General features: G+C 33.8%; 1 protein-coding gene across 11 annotated transcripts in view; it reads left to right on the top strand.

The window, feature by feature from the left end:
• Positions 1 to 22,296, top strand: part of LOC136033020 (uncharacterized) — a 408,980-nt gene that overhangs the window by 304,582 nt on the left and 82,102 nt on the right. For all 11 annotated transcript variants that reach the window (XM_065713569.1, XM_065713568.1, XM_065713566.1 and 8 more), the window contains 3 exons: positions 2,841 to 3,011; positions 15,263 to 15,427; positions 19,869 to 20,009. In XM_065713569.1, the coding sequence (XP_065569641.1) occupies positions 2,841 to 3,011; positions 15,263 to 15,427; positions 19,869 to 20,009 (477 nt within the window). The remainder of the gene's footprint in view (positions 1 to 2,840; positions 3,012 to 15,262; positions 15,428 to 19,868; positions 20,010 to 22,296) is intronic.

Here is a 22,296-nt window from a genome sequence, read left to right as displayed (position 1 = left end):
ACAAAAGTTTTCCTGAAAGGATTCGGATTGCATCAAACGTAGCCATTTAATGATTTCACGTGTTCAATTTAACCATTGCCATGTGAAACTTTAAATACAAATTTTAATGTTTAAAATAAACACAGCTCCTTTCATTCTCAAAATACCTTGGTGAGAATTTTTTTTTTTTTTTTTGTCACGTTGCTCTTGTATCAGAACGCTTCTCCCCGGAGCAGTGATACAGCACATACAAACTTTGACTGAAGATTAATGTAACTGATAATCCATCCAACCGCCCCCCCCCACGTTTTAGACTGATGATTTAATCTTGTATAACAGTGCTTCAAGAATAAGGGCTCATGTATCCCCATCACAATAAAACAGGGTCTTCCAAAATATGAGGTTGATCCGGTAAATAATCTTTGCGCTAAAGCAGAATTATAATCGTGATGCTTCTCTATTTGAAAACTAATGCTTTTCAGTGAAAAACTAAGACAAAAACGCAATAAGAGAGAGCTATCATAATACCATACCCATATTCCACTTTTAGTCCCATATACAACTCCAATGAAAGGAGGTTATGGGTAAGCCCTCCCTTCACATTGACCTGAAGGACCTGTGATGAAGCCGCGTGAATTTTCTGTTCCAGAGACATGCTTTCCGGGGCAGCAGTCTCCACTTACAAAAAATAAAAATATTTTAGTGACTGTTCCTAATATCTGGGGTACAATCGTGTTGATTGTGTAGCTGTAAGTATTGCTGCTTAAACAGCATATAATAACCGCTCATTGTTTTCAGAATACATATAAATCTGTAGCTTTATGTATACCTTTTGGATTTGTAACTATGTATAACTTATTGCTGCATAAAAATGCATGACAACAATTTCAAAAACTATGCAGATTTTCCGATGTTAATATATTTTAATGAGTAATCTTGAGCTTTATGAGGTCGAACCAACATTCAGTTCCTTCGCTTCTACCTTCATTTTCAGAATCATTTACAAATCGAAAGTCACTTTTATGCATTTCTCTGACAAGGATATATTTTATTTTATTTTTTACCTATCGCTACCATAAATGGTTTGATACACAATCTGAATGAAATGAACGGCTATTATCTCACATTAACATAGTAATACTAACGATTTCGCAATAAGTATTACGGAATAAGTCAACCGATCCTCATGGGAGGTGGATGGAGGATGAAACTCCAAAAGTTGCGTATCTTTAGGTCTATGTGCACCTTATATTAAATTTTTCAAACTTATCAGAATTTGGATCAATGTGGTAAATGAAGCTTACTCCTCCCACACCTTCATTCAGAGAAGTATGATTGGAAAGAACATACAGTACCGATGGCTGCTCCCTTCTTGTAGTGCCAGTGGTTGCTTTAAATGGACTGTAACTTATAAAAAATTACATATATTTATTGTAAAAAAATGATGGGAAATAAGTTGAACTCTAGCATAAGAAAGAAGAAGTTCTTATGGGTGCGTCAATTCTTTCCATAAAAGAGGTTTTTTATTGTATTGTAGTGTTAGTTCTTTTTATATTGTAGTGAAAAGTTTTTCACTTTTCATTGGAAAATAGCTCTTGCATTCGTTTGATTCGTGGGGCTAAGGGAAGTGGCAGCCCTCTTGCATAAAATATAATTTCTATATGTTTTGAATATGATCGCCGTAATTTGTTCTTTAAAAGAAGTTAGTTTAACTAACCAAAAATCATTCATAAAAACAACTTCAGTGATAACTTTCCTATTTAATAGCCAAAAGATCTAAGATTCGGAATTTATAAATAGTTCGCCTAAAGTTCCGAGTTTTGTTTATTCTGAAAGTGCTCCCGCCCCGCTATCAAGTTTGCAGCATGGAACTCAAATCAAGATTGAAACCTCATTTACAGTTTCCAAAGTTCCTTTGAAGTTATCGTCATTAATGTTCCGCATAAACTTCAAAGACGGCTTTACTGTTGAAACTTAATAAGGATCAATTCCTATTACTTTTCGAGGCAGGAAGCAGTCCTGATTATCACCTTTGCTATTGCTTTACTCCTTGGTTCTGTTTGTGAAATTAATCTTCTAAATCATTTAGCGCTCTGTTGGCTAAACGCAAATAACAATGGGGAAGCTGCTGCTAACTTGTTTAAGTATGTTTCCTTTAATTGACTATCATGGAAGCCATATAGAACAAAAATTATCCTATATAGAACATATATAGATATATAGAACTATATAGAACATTTAAATTCCAGGCTGTATATTTTCTTATCACTGGCAGAAAATCATCATTTAGCTATGAAATTATATAATAAGACCTGTTAAAAAATTTTCATTATTGGATTTGTGTATGTCCGATTTTATGGTTGTAAATATCCTCCTCATAGGAGGAGAAAACAAATTGAAGTGTACTTTATTAGTAAATACTTGAGCTAATAGCAGGGCAGAGCACCATGAGCTCTACCTGGCGCTTAGAACAGACTTAGTTTAGCCAGTTGCCGTGTCGAAGGGGTGATAATCTGTTATCGCGACTAGCCTTATCTTCTTTTGTACCGGCGAAAGCTGTCCAGGGACTCCCGATCGGTCCTGATTTTGCCAGATCGATTTGGATTTTGAAAAGACCAGATTAGTCTTACCAGTAAGGCTTTGTGTCTGCCAAAATCTTCCAAGGGGGTTGTGTCACGCAGTTTGAGTCGTGTGTCACGCTTTACAAGATATTATTTGGGCTGTCATGCTAAATGAGTCGTATATAAGGGTTTGCTACGATACATACAAGAGTTTTGTTTTCCTTGTTCTGTTTTACTTTGGTTGAACATGATCGTACCCTCCCTCTCAAAAAGAACTGAATAGCTTATTTCTGATTCTAGGGTGCAAATCTGACCATTAGTTGTTTCTTTGAGGACAACCATTTCGATTATTCTAACTATACTCCACACTTCAGTTGGAAGATTAATAGACATCCCTTAAACCAGACAGACGGCATATTTTATGAAGAGCTGTTTCCAAGTGGAAGCCTTCTTCTCCTATCAAACATTGAGGTGCGTTTCTTTTCAATTCATCAGGTTATCGCTTACCGGTACTTCATTTTAAAGCATCAAATCTAGAAGCTAATTTAAGGGTGACAGCTAGCTTACTTCATTGCTTTAGGTTTTGCTTAAACTTGTATAGCGTAAGCCAATATGTACAGTCTTCAGAAGAACTCATATGGAGAAGATGAAAAACCACATGTGTCTTGTATTCAAAATCCTTGGTACTCTGGAACCAAAGCCAAAAATTGTTAAAAAAAAAATTTCATCTAGATAATGAAGTGAATGTCTATCCCAATTCTTTCGTTATGGTAAGCTGCGACAAACTTTAATTTTATTGGAAATCAAAATACTCAAAAACAGGCACCTAAATTGAAGCAGACTTGGCCAAACTTATTTTTTCAAGATTAGAATACATACAAGAACTATAAACCTGCGTCCTAGGAAATTTGGGACGGCAAGAGATTTTTGAATATTGTCACTCTTCCCATATTTTCAGATTTCTCAGGTACCCCGGTCCCAGATTTCGTTGATCTAAAAAAGATAACACGTAATTGTGAATGTTAAATCATCTAAAGCTTAATATTTCAAATAGAAAGATTCGCTGCTGAAATTTTCCTTTAAACCCCTGTATGAAGGATAGTTTTGAGGTACTCGAGTTTGTGGAGATAAAATAATATATTCTGCTTAACCTTTCTCAGTTGAAAGATTTTCTTTGCTTTAAAATCAAAGTTATTGTCATTTACAGTTATTAACTAATAAAAAGACATTTTCCAAACAAGAAAATTTTCAGGGAACACTAAAGAAGTATTTTAAAACCTATGGTGATAAGAAATTAAGTTATATAATAATTCAACCAATAGAAACCCTAAACGATGATAAATTAGAATGAGTGACTACGTCAAAAATAAAATGAACATCAATTACCACAAACAGGAGTAGGACTACTGCCCCGTAAATCTTTCAAAAAGCTAGAGCTTCCTAAAATCAATTAAAAAAAAGTCCTGTGGTGGGGCAGTGGATTTGACCTGAGATCGAATCTCAGGTCAGCCGGGACCCAGAGATCGAATCACGCTGCAGGAATGCACTGCAGGGCCGACGCAGGGACCTTCGTAGTCAAGAAGCATTGTTAATTCTTAAATAAAAATAAAATCAATTAAAAAAACTTATTTTTTATAGTAGAAAATACTTATTTTTATTAACAAATTATTTTTATTTTGTATAGAACATATACATGCGAAACTGGTTCAAATAAACTGAATCAAGATATTTTTCTATATTTGTAGAATTCTGAAAAATCAGCGCTTTATTTAAAACTGACCAGGCATTAAAAGTGCTAAAATTTATCAATTTTATCGGCAATGAAAGCTTATTGAGAGCAATATAAATTAGTTTTTTTATATTTTCTGCAGGCTGCTTGAGATTTTTTGCTTCCAATCCTTTTTTTGCTTCGATATTTCGTTTCTGCTTCACAAATATATTGAAATATTACATATTTACCATATTTCTGAAAAATATGGAAGAGGAAAAAATAAATTGTATGTGGCTTTTGTAAATCTCCAAAAAGCTTTCGATAGCGTGGATAGGGAATTACTGATAACGTAATAAATTAAAATTGGACTACCAGGTCATTTTGCACAGCTGGTAGCTAATATGTATGGAAGTACAAAAGCAGTTGTTAGAGTGTTTGGAAAAGGAGTTTCAAGGATATTTCAACAGACAAGAGGTGTGAAACAAGGAAACGCCCTGTCACTTCGGCTATTCGGAATATTTGTAAACGACATTGTAGAATTCTTGGAGAAAAGATGGGCCCCAACCTTTAAGCTCGGCAACAGAACGATTTCGGCTCTTCTGTTCGCCGACGACATGGCATTAGTAGCGAAAACAGCTCGTGAATTACAAATTTTAATTGACCTGATGGCAGAATACCTTGAATCGAAGAAACTACGTCTAAACATCGGGAAGACTGAGATAATGATCTTCAATAAAGGAGGATGAAGGAATTTAGTTAAGAATGAGAAATTTCGGTTCAAAGGACAAGAGATTAAGGTAGTGGAATCTGGGATTTACCCTGACACCTAACTGCGGTTGGAAGGAACATTTGAGTGAAATTTCAAAGCTAGGTAAAGCAGCAGTGGGTGCAATATTACGTAATAACCTAGGGAAAAAGTCGAAGTCATTAAAAATGTATAAGCAAATATTTGATTCGAAAATTAAACCGGCAATCCATTACGGAGCAAGACTTTTCGGGCTGCACCAGACATTACATAACCATCTAATCAAAGGAGACTTCGGCATCTTCTCACTGAAACTGTACCGCCTTTATCAAGTATTTAAGTTTTGGCTGATATTAATCCAACTTCCTGAGGACCGATTGGCTAAACAAGCTTGTAATGATTTGCTTCGAATTAATAGGAAAACTACTTGGACTCAACAAATCAAGAAATCTCGACAAATTAGGCCTCTCTTATTTGTGGATGGAAGGAAACGGACCCGGAAACTCACAATGCCTTCCAGAAATTATTCAGAGATTGAAAGACCAAGAGATACAAAAGTGGGGTTGTTTAGTACGTTCGTCGGAAACACTGAAAGAATATAGTAAAGTAAAAGGCATTTTTTGGGGAAGATTATTACTTTAAGTTAAATTTACCGTTTAAATATTTAAAATCATGGATCTAGTTGAGGGGATATTGCCTTCCAGTATATAGGGAACAGAGATTTAAAAAAAAGTAAGAATACAAATGGTAAGTATGGGTATTGCGGAATTGAGGATAATAAATTAGCCCATTTCCTCATGGAGTGCCAGGAGCTTGAAAGTCTTAGGGATGAAATTTGGGGGGACCATTGGTTGGCGCTGCTTTCTGATATCCTGAGGTCTTCGAATCCTGGAACCATATGCAAAATGGCACGATATGTGGAAAAGGCGGGAGAGGCTCAGTCGAGCCCGAGTGTTTGAAATAAGTAATTTTTTTTATATTGAGTGTGTGGTCTATGCAGTGTCGTATCGTTAAATCATGTTGTGTGTGGCCCTAGGGCTCAAATAAACTTTTTCTTTCTTTCTTACTTTCTATTACACGCCAGTACATTAAACCAATATTGCAGGTATATGTTGCATATATTGCGAAGCAATAATTGTTTTTCTTTTTAAGTTTCAACTTCGCTCTATACTTCCATCAGTAAACTTTATGTATTTTTTACTTTATTTTTTTTTTTAAGTATACACAATAAACGTTACAAAAACATTTTTTTTCGAACTTGGGCGAAGACAAAAAGAAGTTAACAAGAGTTTTGGTAGGATAGAGTATTAAATATGGGTTTTACTTCAGACCTCTTAAAATTTCCCACAAAAAAACATGTACAGTTTTGTCACAAAAAGAGTCCAAGAGAAATTTTAGAATCGGTATCTTTGAGGAGCTGTAGAACCATAACTCCATTATTTATGAAGTTTCTTCTATGCAAAAAAATAGATATTTAAGAAAACTGAAGAACATTAAAAGAATTTAAGATATATATATTTAACCTTTTTCACCAAGATTCATTTTAGTATTATTACAATTTTTCTACCGCAGTGTGGCAATGCTTCATATTCCAATGAAAATGTAGCTTCGTTTCTTTGCTACTTGGATTTCAGTATTTTAGGAGAACTGATTATAAAAATTATTATATTATAAAGAATGTAAGGTTAAAGCTAGAAAATTTTCTCTATCAGAAGGAGGGGGAAGTGCCCTCCTCCTTCATGCAAATGATGGGGTTGCTTGTGACATCAGAACCAGTGACCAATTCATGTTCGTCTTTAAGAAGGGAAGAAATTACAACCCAAATGTGAAAACTTAGCTTTTTTGCACATTCTGACGCTTGTGTAATGGCTCTGTCCCCTGCTAGTGCTAGAGAAAAAAAAAAAAAAAAATAAGACGCGTTAGAGTTTCAAGCTCTTTTTCGAAATTCCCGAAAATGTTATTTCGCAATTTACTTTTATATTTGTGATAAATGTTAGTGGTATTTATCGTTGTCCCTCAATAAAATCTGAATTTGAACGCAAGTATTTTTTTTTACTGGGCAGTTCTTTTTCAAAACTCTTTGTTTTATTTTTACTTATTGAGGAAAAGGAGAAGGAACACAAAAATATTAGAATTCAAAGATTAAAAGGTAGAAAATGCAATAGAAAATGCGAAATTAGTTAAAATTTTTGATTAGAGGAGGGTTTTGTTGTTGAAAAATGACGTAGGAACTTTGCAAATCTGAAAATCTTTGATTCTTGAAATGAGAAAGGTTTAGGTAAAAGATATAAAACTTTAAGCTCTTTATAAAGAAGAAAATGTAAAATTTGCTAAAATTTCTGAATTGCAAAAGTTTTTGGTGACAAAATTGATATAAGTAAGGTTAAATTTTTAATTTTTGTCATGAGTAATTCGTTTTCAAATTTTAATTTTTATAAGTGTGTATTTTTTATTTTTTTGTAAAGTTTTTCCAACATTTGATCCCTGTATTTAGAGTTGTTTTTTTTTTAATTGTTTTCTTCTTTTTAATTTTTCCGAGTAATTTTGAGTTTTTAAATTTTCGTTCAAGCAATTTGGTCTTTTTCAAATTTTATTCAAGTAATTTCGACTATATTTTATTTTTTGTTCAAGTAGTTACGACTTTTTAAATTTTGTTTAAGCAATTTCGTTTTTTTTTTCAAATTTCGTTCAAGCAAATTAACTCTTTCAAATTTTTACCCAAATAATTTCGTTTTAAAATTTTGTTAAAGTAGTCTGGGTTATACTAGGTTTGTCTAAGTGATATTGGTGTGTTAATTTGTATTTTAAGTTTTTTTTACCTTATGATTTATAGTCGCTTTTCCGTTGTCGAGTTTCCCGTATTGACTTTAGAAATATGAATTTGTTAAGATTGTGGAATTGTGCAAGAGAAGTTGAAGGAATTTCTAATTAAGAAAAAACAGTGATTCTTGAAATTCGAATTGATTAGTTATGAAAATCGAATTTAAAGAATGCAATATTGTGAAAATGTGAAATTTCTGAAGATTCATGAATTATGAAGTGTTTTGTAGAAAAGGCTGTGAATCTTGAAATATGGAAGGCTTAGCTATAAAAATTGAAAGGTTTAGAAAGAAGATTTGTGAAATTTGCTAAAATTCTTGAATCGGGAAGGGTTATGCTGATGAAAACCGACTTAAGAATCTTGGAATTTTGAAAAAAAGATTTTACTCTAAAAATGTGAAAAGTTTATTATAAAAAACTGAAAATGCAAAGGTTTAGACAGAATAAAATGCGTCTTTTTTAATTCCTAAATTAAGAAGGGCTTTGTTGAATTAAGAAGAGATAGAGAGGTCAAACCTTGATCCTTTCTTGCAAGGAAACTTTATTTGCAAAAAAAACTCATTCTTACCACAAATGGTAATGATCCATGCTTCTTTAACTCACTAGTTGACTCTTGCGATTACATCTATGCCTTTAGAAGCGAAAGCTCAAATATTGGCCCCATCTGACCCTACCTGTGAGCGTCATACTAAGCATGTTTACCTCCAGTAGTACATTTTTTTCACATGAAAACCAATCAGAGCAGTAATTTCTATATTCTCTACAGTTTTACTTGACATTTTAGGATGGTGAGGTTAGGCTAGTTGTGCCCACCCTTAAGGCATTTCCATATGACGTGACGTTGTTCACAAAGTTTTTAATCGTCGGGATATAGACCTTGTGGTTTACTACGTGGCTGCGGTGGGAAATGTTTCAATATTTCTTCCCCGCTCCGTAATTGTTTCGTACTTTTAAACTTCCTTCTATCTATAATTAAGTTTCAGATGAAAAAATTTGATTTGTCGAGTCCACGTTCTTTAGACTTTGTTTGTTAATAAGTACAATATATAAAATAGCTCGCAGTTACTACTAGAAGAGTATTCCAGGGTTTTTTGCTCATATTATGAGCAATTTCTATTTGGTATTAGCTTCATAGTTATGTATTCAAACATTTTATTTTTGAGAAATCAGCCCAGACCTTGCAACTTACTTAGTGGGTTTGTGGGAGGCGGATTATGAATGTTTGTGTTTCTTCAAGTTATAGTTTGGGTTCAGATGGATATCTTTCGTCTGGTGAGCTATTGCCTTCTTAGATTTTTATGTTAATTGGTGCGTAATACGGGATAGTTAGCAGTTGCTATCAAGAAGAACTTACCAGTTTTTTTATATTTTTTTTTTTGTTCATATTACTGCAACTTTAACTTGAGGATGAAAAGCTTCATATTTGAGATAAAAAACTAGCTAGCATCTTGCTTTAGACCTTTCGACTTGCTTTGTGGCTGTGAAGGGAACGAATATACGAATGCTTCTTCTGGCTATAATTCGGAGATGCATATGTAATATGCTGATGTGTTATCTTCAAAAGTTGATTTGTTAATATGTGAGTAGTTGAGATGGCAATACTTCGACAAAACCCATAGGCACTACTCTTTCCTCTTTCACCGTTAATCACGAAGAAGTTTAACGGCAATTTCCTTAGGGCAAGACGCCGGTATTATTTATTATGTACACCTGGTTGTTACATAATACTGGATGTTTTTCTTCCAGAATCCAGAATCCTAAAATATTCTTCCAGAATATTTTCTTTAAGACGTTCAATACATTCAGACATGTCTCAAGATGTTTCAAGGCATTCCAAAGAGGTTTTTCAAGACATTTTTCTTCAAGACATTCTTCAATACTATTTTTAAGAAGTTTCAAGACTTGTTTCTTCAGGCCCCGCAAATCGAGTGGGGAACTCCCGGATGTAACTGAGGATGACGTATTCCGCAAAAGTGGGTTTAACCTAATACTTTAGGAGATCTTTTTTCTGTAAGATATTTTTCTTCGAGACTTTTTTCTTTTTCTTCAACATTTTTTCCTCGAGAAATTTTTTTCGAGACTCTTTTCCTTCGATGTTTTTTTATTCAAGATTTTTTCTTCGAGATATTTCATCAAAGTATTCCCCAAGTCACTTATTTAAAGCACGTTCCTATTCGGGGAACCTTTATAATCCATTATCAAAGGTTTCTGCCCGGTGTAGGAATTGAACGCAAGAACCAAGATCTTCCAATCGAGTAAAGCCTTAGTCACTTGAACCAACAAACAAATGTTATTATCATGTTTCCGGAAATAGATTCTGTGTGATATGCTGTTTCCCACTCGGACAATTCACTTGATTTTACTTGGATCGATAAGATCCCTATTACTTCCTCTGTAAGCTATGAATCACGTGTTTCTTATCCCTGGAAATAATTTTCATGGAAGGGAAAAATAGATTAGTAGAAATGGTGAGGGTTAGGCTATCTAAGTTTAAATGAGAGTGAAGCTATTATTATTTGGTCTCTCGCCCAAATATGCTTGGAAATTCAAGGAAAAAATGGAGACATGTTATGATTATGTTATGATTATCAAGGAAACTATATGACTATGCATGAAACCAGTCAACAATTGTTTTTAAAGTGATAGGGTAGAATGAGTATTTAATTTGTAGTTTTTATTTTTGAGAAAGACACTTTTATAATACAGGTCATCCATATACAAAAGAACAACGTCAGCCACTTTAGAAAGTCAAAGACTTGTTAGTAGTGGCAGATAAACATTCAATGAACAACAATACTGACAATATTAAAAAAATGAAATGAAATGAAACAAAAAATTGGGAAAAGAAAACAAAAGGAAAATAAAGAAGAAGAGAGAGAGAGAGAGGAAAAAATCCTGGTTAAAACACAAGACAATAAGCCATCCCATTTAAATTATTTAATCAATCTCTTCCCAAAAGGTGGTTCTTCATTCTACCCTTAAACTGACTAAAATTTTCTGATACCCTTATACTCATTGGTAAGGACTTCCATACTACTGGTCCAGCAAACCTGGGACTAAAACCCGGGACTTGTTGCTTCTTATTTTCAGCAGAATATTTGATCTAGTTCAATATCTTTCCGTCTTTAATTTTATATTTCCTTATTGTTAAAATGGCAAAGAATTTAAAACATTTTGTTGAATTTACCTTCCCAGTTCTTTGTAAAAAAAAATCTCCGTTAGTGTTAAAAGAGGTATGGAACTTAAAACATTTGCTTGAATAAGCCTTTTCGTTGTTCCTTTCAACCAGTGGTCTTATATGTTTTCCCCTGTGAAATTAAATCCATCTAGAACATACAGAAATTGCCTTCTAAAAACAGGGCAGGCCCGTCCATGAATTTTAGATACGGCTATTAAGTTTTAACATTGCTCCTTACTTTTAGCAAAACATTTAATCTAATTCAATATCTTTTCGTCTTTAATTTTATATTTCCTTATTATTAAAAAGGACATATAATTTAAAACATTTTCTTGAATAAGCCTTCTCCTTGTTTCCAGCAATTTTATAACAACTCCCCTTTGTGTTAATATGGGTATAGAATATAAAACATTTTTTTGAATAAGTCTTTTCCTTCTTTGCTTCAACCAATGGTATTATATATTCCCCCCTGTAAAATTAAAACTTCTAAAACATACAGAAATTATGTTTTCAAAACAGGGCAGCCCCCTCCTTGCATTTTAGATATGGCTACTAAGTTTAAATCGTCTCTTTAATTTTAGCAGAACATTTGATTTGATCCAAAATCTTTTCGTCTTTAATTTTATATTTTCTTATTGTTAAAAATAGCATAGAATTTAAAACATTTTCTTGAATGAGCCTTCTCCTTATCTCTAGTGATTTTGAAAAAATTCCCCTTTCTTGTTAAAAAGGCATACAATTTAAAACATTTTCTTGAATATTTTTTGTATTTGCTCTTTTTAACAATAAAGGGGAAATTCTTACAAAATCACTGGAAAAAAGAGAAGGCTAATTCAAGAAAATGTTTTAAATTTTATGTCTTTTTCAGCAATAAGGAAATATAAAATTAAAGTCAAAAAGATTTTGAACTTGATCAAATGTTTTGCTAAGAGTAAGAGCCATATCTGAAATGTATGGAGGAGGCTGCCTTGTCTTAGAAATCAATTTCTTTATGTTTTAGAAGGATTTAGTATTACAGGGGAAAATATATTAAACCACTAGTTGAAGGGAATATGGAAAGGGCTGATTCAAGAAAATATTCATTTTAATTTTATGCCCTTTTTAACAATAAAGGAATTGTTTAGAAAATCACTGGAAATAAGGAGAGGACACACTCAAAAAAATGTTTTATAAGTTTTATGCCCTAGATAGAATTAAACATTTTATCTATGTAGAATTCAATGTAATTCTATGGAATTCTATGTAAATTAGAATTAATTCTACATAGAATTAAAGACAAAAAGATACTGAATTAGATCAAATGTTTTGCCAAAAGTAAAAAGCAATAAAAATTACGAATTAAATTGTCATCTTACGCTATAGCTTTAAAAATAATCGTTGACTGGTCATGAATAATCATAGTATGTTTCCATTGTTTCCCTGAGTTTCCAAGAACTTGTGGGCAATAGACAAAAATAACAATAGCATCACCCTCATTTAAATTTACATAACTTAACCCTTGCTATTTCTACTAATCGATTTCTCCCTTCCATGAGAATTGTTTCCAGGGATAAGAAACACGTGATTTATAGCTTACGGAGAAAGCAATGGGTCGATCCATGCAAGAATCCACTGAATTGTCCAAGCGTGAAAGAGCCTATCACATAGAGTCTATTTTCTGGATCGTAATAATTACATTTGCTTTTTGGTTTAGGTGCATAAAGCGCTTCTCGATTGGGAAATCTCGGGTCTTATATTTGAGCGGTTGCGGAATAAGCGGCTTGCGGAATGTCTTGATGAAGCGTCTCGAAGAAAAAGATCTTGAAGAAAAAAATATCTCGATGAAAGAAAATGACTCGAAAAAAATATCTCGAGGAAAAAATTGCTGAAGAAAAAGAAAAAAACAACGCCTTGAAGAAAAAATATCTTAAAGAAGAACATCTCCTAAAGTACTACGTAACAACCTCGTGTGCGCAATACGTCATCCTCAGTTAGATCCAGGGGCTCTCCGCTCCATTTGTGGGCCCTGAAGAAACAAATCATGAAGAACAAACGTCTTGAAATGTCTTAAAACGTCTTGAACAATTCCTTAAAGAACGTCTTGAAGAAAAAATTGTATAGGTAACTCTAGTGTGTAACAAGCAAATAATTCTCGAAGAAAAAGCATCCAGTATTATGTTACAGCCAGGTGCAGATAATAAACAATACCGGTGTCTTGAACTGGTAAAATTGCCCTTAGTTCTTTTCGGGATTAACGGCGAAGAAGAAAAGAATAGTGCCTATGGACGTAGTGGAAGAATTTGGCACTCCTCTACTTACGTGCATTGCTCGGAAGAGTTGGTAGTTGTTAGTAGGAGAGATACCCGTCTTTATTGTTCATATTATTAGCAACTTCACTTTGGCATAAAATGATATTTATCTTCAAGGTCATGCAAGAAAATTTCTGAGTTCATTTATGTATTTCATGTGCTTCACTCTTTTCTTCTTCGCCGTTAATCACGAAAAGAACTAAGGGTGGTTTCATCAAGGCAAGACGGCGGTATTGTTTATTATGTGCACCTGGCCGTAACATAACACTGGATGCTTTTTCTTCGAGAATTCTTTGGTTGTTACACAGTAGAGTTACCTATGCATTTTTTTTCTTCAAGACTTTCTTTAAGACATTCTTGAAGGCGTTTCAGGACATTTCAAGACGAATTTAAGGACATTTTACTTCAAGACATTGTTCTTGAAGAGATTCTTCAAGACATTTTTCAGGACATTTCAAGACGTTTTTAAAAACATCTTTAAGACGTTTTTCTTCAAGATTTGTTTCTTCAGGGCCCACACATGGAGTGGGGAGCTCCTGGATGTAACTGAGGATAACGTATTGCGTACACGTGGTTTTTACGTAGTACTTTAGGAGATGTTTTTCTTTAAGTTTTTTTTTCAAGGCGTTTTTTTTTCTTTTTCTTCACCAATTTGTTTCCTCACGATTTTTTTTCGATTTATTTTCTTTCATCAATATATTCTTCTCTTCAAGATTTTTTTCTGCGAGATGTTTCATCAAGACATTCCGCAAGCCGCTTATACAAGACATGTTCTGACTCGGGGAAATGTGAGAACATTTTATTTACGAATAAAAACAATAAAATTGTAAGTGTCAGAGCCATCAGCGATTATCCCAACTGTGCAACGATATCACTCTTAATCAGTGGCATCGATTACCACAGGCTGCGTGATCGCTATTGAAAGTTTTGGAGAAAAAAATTTTTAAGAGCCAAAAAACTTAATTTTTCCAAACGTCGAAGAACAGAAAACACCCACAGCTGATTATGTAACGCCTATATTTGTAATAAGCACTAGACATCACCCCGTATGTCATTTTAAAACCTTTTATTGCTCATTCACTGATCACCTGCCAATCACATTTTCGGCTATTGGTTCCCTGACTACTGAGTTTTCAGTATAGGGCTTGTTTTTAGAATTGTATGAATATTAGAAAATGTCAAAAGTCAGTTCACCAAAGCTAGTTTTAGAGACATATTCTGCGTGCTCCCTGAAGCAACAGTTATAAGTTTCCAATAATTTAAGTTCTTAATATTAAGGTTCATCTTCACTATTTAGTTAAAAACTTCGTCTAAAAAAAAGAACGTACACAGAAGCATTAGGTTTCGAGTGAGCTATTATCTATGTCTCTACAAGTTTCCAGTTGCCTGGTAGTGCCAGTGGAAAAAAGAGTCACATATCAGTGCTATCCAAGCAAAAATGTGATTTTGCTTTTCCTTGCTTTTCGGAATAAGGGACAAAACCTTCCTCTCTGAAATTTTTGAGATGGGGATTTAACTAGTGTGCTCTTTATTTTGATTTGAAGCTAAGTTTGGGAGTTTTTAGGCTCTTTTTTGAATTCCTTAAAAGAAAACTCGTAACTAAAAGATTTTACTGCTGAATCTGAATATTAGCTATTATTTCGAAATTATTTGTCATTTGAAAATTCTTCACACGGCCGCAGCTACTGCTGCAGCCGCGATTCCACCAAGAAACTAACACGGCCTGTCGCTGAGCTTGTCCCAAGCGACTTGTGCTGTAACGGTGTGTTATTTTTCCCTTGGATTGCATTGGTGCAATGATAGTATTTTCAGAAAAAAGAGTTAGTTTTCTTCATATATTCTATTGCTGATTTTTGCGCTTCAGGTAGGCTATGTTTTCTTGAATTGCCAAAGAGTATTTTTTCAGTTATTTTCAAGAGATAAAATATAAATAAAAAGACTTTCATCGTATTCATCACAATTTCTCTTCTTTTTCAGTAGCATAGCGCGACGTATACATGTGAAGTAAACAACACGGTTGGTGTTGGGAGTGCAGACGTCGCTGTGTCTATCTTTCTTGGACTATCTTGCCCGCAAGAGACATTTCATGGTGTCAAGTGGAACCAAACGGCTGCAGGTTCAAAAGACTTACAGCGCTGTCCATGGGTAAGTGATAAGATAAACACAAATAGACTTTCAAGAAACGGTATAAACTTGCTGGACCTAGTTGCTTGGAAAAGGTGCCCGTCCAAGGGCGAATACGTATTCAATTATTTTCTTTCTTATTTGCATTGTCCTGCTTTCTCATCGTTCTGTCGATTATCTCGATAATTCAATTATGTATTTTATGGTTTGGATCAGGTCTATGACAGAACAGGATGCCTGTGAATCGAGGAAATTAGTTTAATAGATAGGAAAAACTGGTAATATCAAATATTTTAAGAGTTTATTCTCACTAGTACGGCTACTATACTAATTTTTTCCTGGAAATACCGGAGCAAATCTGTCATTTTCAGATTTTATCATTTCATTATTTCTGCAAATACTTAGGCTGAGATGTTAGTTTAATTTTACCAAACTAAGTTCGTCAAAATGATTATTGTAGTATTTAGGACACATTTACTTCGCTATATTGAAATTCATCACTCGGTTTATGTGTAATAATAAAAGTTATGACAATCAAATAAGAGTTGAGAACTCTGGTAGCAGTTTAAATACTATCTATTGAAGATTGGATGGATTCTAATTTAGACTTAATGCTTTTGTTTTTATTTACTTTCCCAAACTAACATTTTAGCTAAAAAGGGTAATATTCAAGAATATTCTAAGTTTTGTTTCTTCTAATATATTACAAGCAACATTTGAAAGTTTTCAGAATTTTGACGTCTCTTCATCCCTTCCCTCTGTAAGGACTTTATGGGGAATGATTGTTGTCCACCACAAATATTATTTAGGCTGTTTCTACAAGAGAAACCCAACAAAAATATTACACCACCTTGAGCTCAAATCATTATTTTAATAGACCGTGATAGAGCCCCTTATTGCCCCTAGCTCTCCTAAATTATATAGCTTTTTGAGGAATAAGAGTCATATCAAAATCAGGTAAATTCTTATTTCGTTTGATATATCATGAACAGAAGCTCCTGCGTGCAATGTTTGAATCTTTTCACAACTGTAACCTTCCTTAGTCTCCACTGGGGCTCCATAGGGGTATGACATTTTTCATTTGAACAATAGTTAATGTGGAGCCTTTACTGCAGGATGGCACCAGAAAAAAAAACTTTTTCACGAACCTGAACTGAAAAACTACTTTCATAAGTCCACAATGCACCTATCTCAAGCTCGTACCCTATTTAAAATGACTTAACTGTTCCACCGATAAATTTAAAATGAAAGGAGAAAATTATAAAAATAATGCCACCCAGTCCCGAAAGGGAAAAAAATCATTTATCTGCTTTGCTCCCCCTCTTAGCAAAAAGCCTTCGCCTCAAAAAAACACTTTTTTAAACAATGAGTAAAGAAAAGCATATAGTTATAGTTCACGAACCTGAACTGAAAAACTACTTTTATAAGTCCACAATGCCCCAATCTCAAGCTCGTACCCTATTTAAAATGACATAACTGTTCCACCGATAAATTTAAAATGAAAGGAGAAAATTATAAAAATAATGCCACCCAGTCCCGAAAGGGAAAAAAAAATCATTTATCTGCTTTGCTCCCCCTCTTAGCAAAAAGCCTTCGCCTCAAAAAAACACTTTTTTAAACAATGAGTAAAGAAAAGCATATAGTTATAGTTCACGAACCTGAACTGAAAAACTACTTTTATAAGTCCACAATGCCCCAATCTCAAGCTCGTACCCTATTTAAAATGACATAACTGTTCCACCGATAAATTTAAAATGAAAGGAGAAAATTATAAAAATAATGCCACCCGGTCCCGAAAGGGAAAAAAATCATTTATCTGCTTTGCTCCCCCTCTTAGGAAAAAGCCTTCGCCTCAAAAAAACACTTTCTTAAACAATGAGTAAAGAAAAGCATATAGTTTTGAGAAGAAATTCTTCAATGTCTAACCGTTAAACTTTATCCTTGTTAATGCATGTCGGTATCTCAGCTCTGTTGACACCTATTGTAATTATAGGCTTTATAAAAACATTTGCATATAATTTTAAGGCGTCATTCTAACAAGGAAATACTTTGATTAAGATTTTATTAGCCATTAAATACACAAATACACTCTTAATATTCCTTCTTTGGGAAGAAATCTAATTACGCCCTTTTGCAAACATGGTTGAAATAGGAAGTTTATTAGTGTTCATTACCATCTTATGTGTTACTCGAAGTCTTTCAGTTTCCTAGTTTCATTTCTCTCATTATGATTTTCTTCTTTTCATAAGAATTATTTAAGAATAAGTTTTTAAAAACGTTTAAAAATAGCTTCTCTGTAGCTATCAATTTAGTCTAGATATTGCATAGAGTGATAATTTTCTAGAAGCAAAGTGTTCCCGGTGGAAGTTAAAAGCAAAGTTGAAAATTAAAACGAATAAAATTATTCCTTTGCAGGCGATTCAGTGACTATCTATAAAACTACTACAAATAAACAGATGGATGATTCATCAATATGTTCATAAGATTATCGGAAAGCTATTGCTTTTCTTGAAAAACTAAAACGATGTGCCAGAAACAAGAATGCTTTATTTCTAAACTGTCAAAAATTTCTTGAACCACTTTATATTTCTACTCTACAAAAATCCAATGTTATTTTGTGTTTTCAGTAAAGCGCTTGTTCTGCGTAATCATAGAAATATAGGAAAATATCATCACTTGATTTATTTGAAATATATTTATACATACATGTTTAATAGGCTGCAAAGCAATAATTCTTTCTTCGCTTTGTTTCAACTTTGTTCTTTACTTCCATCAGAGAATTTTTTTTTTTTAAACTACTAAAAAGTATATATGGAATTTAAATATAAATTTGGATAGCAGTGGTTGTGGTATCTTGAGACAAATAGAGTAAACAAAACGAGACAAGTTTCTATACTAAACATTAGGGTAGTTTTGCCACCACGAACTCCTAAGACCCATGAAAAAAGTGCCAAAAAACCTTCATGAAAAACCTGTGACCAGGGCCGTAGCCAGAATTTTATTTGGGGGGTGGTGAGTTTTACAAAAAAAAACAATTAAATGTATGAAAAATGTGTTTATATGCAGTTTTGAGAGTCGGAAAAAAGATTATGGGGGGTCGAAGCCCCTAACCCCCTGGATATGGCGTTGCCTTTTACCTATTTTAGAGCCTGTTACTTATCAAAAGTTTACTTTTGTTAAGTAATATTAAATCTTATAGATTTTGTATTTTTGGAACCAGCATAACAAGCCAATTCTTTTATGCACTTATCATAAAATTTCTTTCTTTAGAGTTTCGGTTACTATTGGGCTAACTTGGTCCTTTCAATTGAACTGTTACCATGAACTATTTGATTCTGCTATAGAGAAAAATAAATATTATTAATAATTAGACGGATTGCTTAAAAAATTATCAATTAACGTACCTAACTTTTCTTTGAATCGTTAATCTGTTTAGCTGTTGTGGTATAATTGCACAACTGGGACTATTGAGAAGGAAATACTATAAATTCTAAAAATAACTCTACAAAATCCTAAAATACTTAGATCATTCCTAAAAGCGCTTCAGTTTACTTTACCTCCAACCGTCCGCCCTCAAAAATTACGAACATATAGCTCAAACAGTATATTTTTCATTTATTTCGCCGTACGTCACTCTAGCTTCAACTATAAAAATAAGAAACGAGAAAAGTATAGGAAATATAGAGTTTGGGCTATATGTTGCTACCCCATCCCCCAATGTGTGAACTATGGGCATATTTCACAAAATACAACCCTTCCCCCAGGGGCTGTGGAGGGGGGAGGGGGTTGTGCTATCCCCAAAGGCATGACTACTGGACTTTTCAACTATGCTGAACAAAATGGTTAACTCAAAGATTTGATTGGTCGACTTTGGGGAAAAAAGGGCGTGGGAGGGTGCTAGATGCCCTCCAATCTTTTTGATCGCTAAAAAGAACACAAGAACTTTTAATTTTGGTTAGAATGAGCCTTCTCCCGATATTATAGGATGATTGGTTCGTTACGCTCACCCCTGGTGAAAACAAACAAACAAGTAAAGACGCCTCTGTGACCTTTATTTCAGCAAAAATAATACAAAACTCCACAAATTAGAGCTGGGAGCTTGAGATTTTTCGACTTTTGAGGGTTGTTTCTCCAATTTATAGAAAATCAGGTAAATTTCCTCAGGCTCGTAGCTTTTGTACTGAAAACACAATAAACCTAATCACTTGCCTCCACACTCACAACCATCCTGTCTCTATACCTTTTTACCTTCATACGATTTCATTTGGTGTGCTACATCTTGATTACTCCCTCTAGGGGCTCATTTTGTTTTTGAGTTGGTAATTTAAGAATTTTCTATAGGTGCTAAAATAGCTCCTCGCCAGAAAGGACGTTTAAAAATAAAGCATTAGATTTAATTCAAAATAAAACAGACATAGTAAAGTATTATTCATTTTTTTGTACCCTTAGCGATATTTTACAGAAATACTTTGGAGTGGCTTCACGGCTGTGTGAAAAAATTTCTTATACATATGACAATGGCTCAATAGAAATTGATTCCAAATGGGGAAACCCCAATTTTTCGGGATGCATTCACTTCAATTTAAGTAGTGACCTGAAACTGGTAAGTTACACTTTGATTATGTCTCTATTCTCTTAACTACTAGTCTTTCAAACACGCGGGGAGGGGAAGGGATTTTCCGCGACTACGATTTATAAACATTCCCTCACATCTTCGTGTAGTATTAAAAAATTGGCCAAATATCATATGAAATGATTGCATCATATTTATGGATATTGGCACTAAATACTAGAAATCTCTCTTTTCAACTGTAAAAACAGTTTCAATGCGAATAAATTCAACCATGTTGGTGCTAGCAAATATCATACAGCATTAGTTAATACATGTGGCACCTACCGTTTTGCAATATTAGCAAAATAAATTTTTCAATTTTTGCAAGGAACCTATATGCAAAAAAAAACAGAATAAAAAGTAAATTAAAAAGTACATCAAGGGCCCGAATAAAAACAAAAATAAACATTGGTAATATTTTTTTTAAATAAGCACTAGACCTCGCCTTCATCTTCTCTTAAACTTATGCTCGGCTTGCTTCTGCTCGTAACTTATTCACAACTAGTCGAAACAAACATTCTCTAAAGCATAATATTTGTATGACTTTGTAGATAACTGTCGTTTATAGTACCAAGGGCATTAAAATAAGAACATCATTTGTCCCCTTCAACGATGATCTTCTGAGATTTTTCTTTTGGTTGTTTTAGAATTAGGAAGTTTTTAAGGCAGTACCACATTTTCCTCAATTTCACTACGTCAACAAATAAAACTAATTAGTTAAATTTGGCAATGCTTTTCGCCCGTAGAAATGAGTACATTAACAATCTTCTGGTTCCCAAAAGCAACTATACCTTCAAGGAAAGATACAGATTCTTAAGCTGTTTAATGTCATCTTTTAGCCTATTTTCCACTGATTTTCCCCCCTACCTTTCTTTTTTTTAAGTTGGTGCTGAGTGCTACCGAAAATGTGTAACTTCATATGGATGTCATTTCATAAAAGTTTAAGTATCGATTTTTTCCCATTTTTCAAAATTTCGGCTTAACCAATTCAAACAATCATATTTGATATTTATTGGCATTAGCACTTTAAATCAGCTGCCTGCTTACATCTAAAAAGTAAATACCCAGTGAACGAGAATTGGTAATCACTTACAGTTAGTTTGTCAACGGAAAAGCTAGTTTAGTGTTCAGAAAAAAAAAAACAAAAAAAACAGTGAGGCAATGGCATAAATTATTAGTGTTTTTCATGTTTCCATAACAAGCGGCTTGTACACTCTGTACAATTGTCTCTGCTAAGTAGTTAAGTTACGTGCAAGTTAAGTATAACCTTCCACACTTAAGCAAGTCCCAGTGGTGGTTCTGGCCTCGCTCATGCCAGGGGCAAAATCTTGATTAGCTCCCCCTCCCCGTTTTCAAGAATTCTTGGACTAAATTTTAACTTATTTTTTATTTATTATAAAATCCATCTATACAAATCTGACTTTTCTTACGGCAGCCTTTGAAAAATTGCTAATTATCTTGCCCAGAAGATCAGCTCCTGTGCATATTTTATAAGTGGTGCCCTGGAGGGATTTGTGGAAGACCAAGACACACCTTGCGATGTCAGTATGAACAGAGTTTTAGTAGAAGGAGATGTCACTTCAACCACAGTGGGAGGGTGTCGTTGCTGCATCTCAGCTCTCTGATGCCTCACGAGGTTTCGGAGGCACTATATGCAGCTTTCCTGGTACAGGAGGATCTAAAGTTTGAGGCAGTGGTTCCCAATCGGTTTTTGCCTTTTGTTCCAATTTTGGACAACCTATACACTTCTAAGATCCTGATGAACTCTCGTGATATTTGAATTTCCTTATTCAGGATTCTATGTGTATTCACCTAAAGGAAGCTTTTAAGGCCCTTAACTTGGTATCTAATGAAAAAATATGGTCTGAATAAAACACCTTTTGAACAATGTACAACGTCATTGTAATACTATCATCCATCTTTTTTGTTCTTTAAATTTAATTGATAGTGACGCCATTCCCATGTTTGTTTTTTTCAAAATTAGAACTAACATATAGTCAGCCGAAGGATGTACTTCCTGTCAATTACCCACCAAAGTATTACCACTGGTGGGGCCTGCGCCAAATTTTGGATTCAAGGTTCTGAGGTAAACGAACACTATTACTTGCCACCAATCGGTAATAATATTTGATAGGCATCCCTTGCGTCTGCAAACACCTCTTCATCTCTGTATTGCACAATTAATTTTAATACATTAATAGCTTTCATTAAGGAAATGTGTCAGTGTTGAATTATTTTTTCATATCTCTTGGAGTTCGTACAACAACTAAATGGAATT

The sequence above is a fragment of the Artemia franciscana genome, chromosome 11 (genome assembly GCF_032884065.1).
Source record: "Artemia franciscana chromosome 11, ASM3288406v1, whole genome shotgun sequence".
Lineage (NCBI taxonomy): Eukaryota > Metazoa > Arthropoda > Branchiopoda > Anostraca > Artemiidae > Artemia > Artemia franciscana.
The sequence above is the reverse complement of the archived record's forward strand: the minus strand, read 5'-3'. Positions and strand labels throughout refer to the sequence as shown.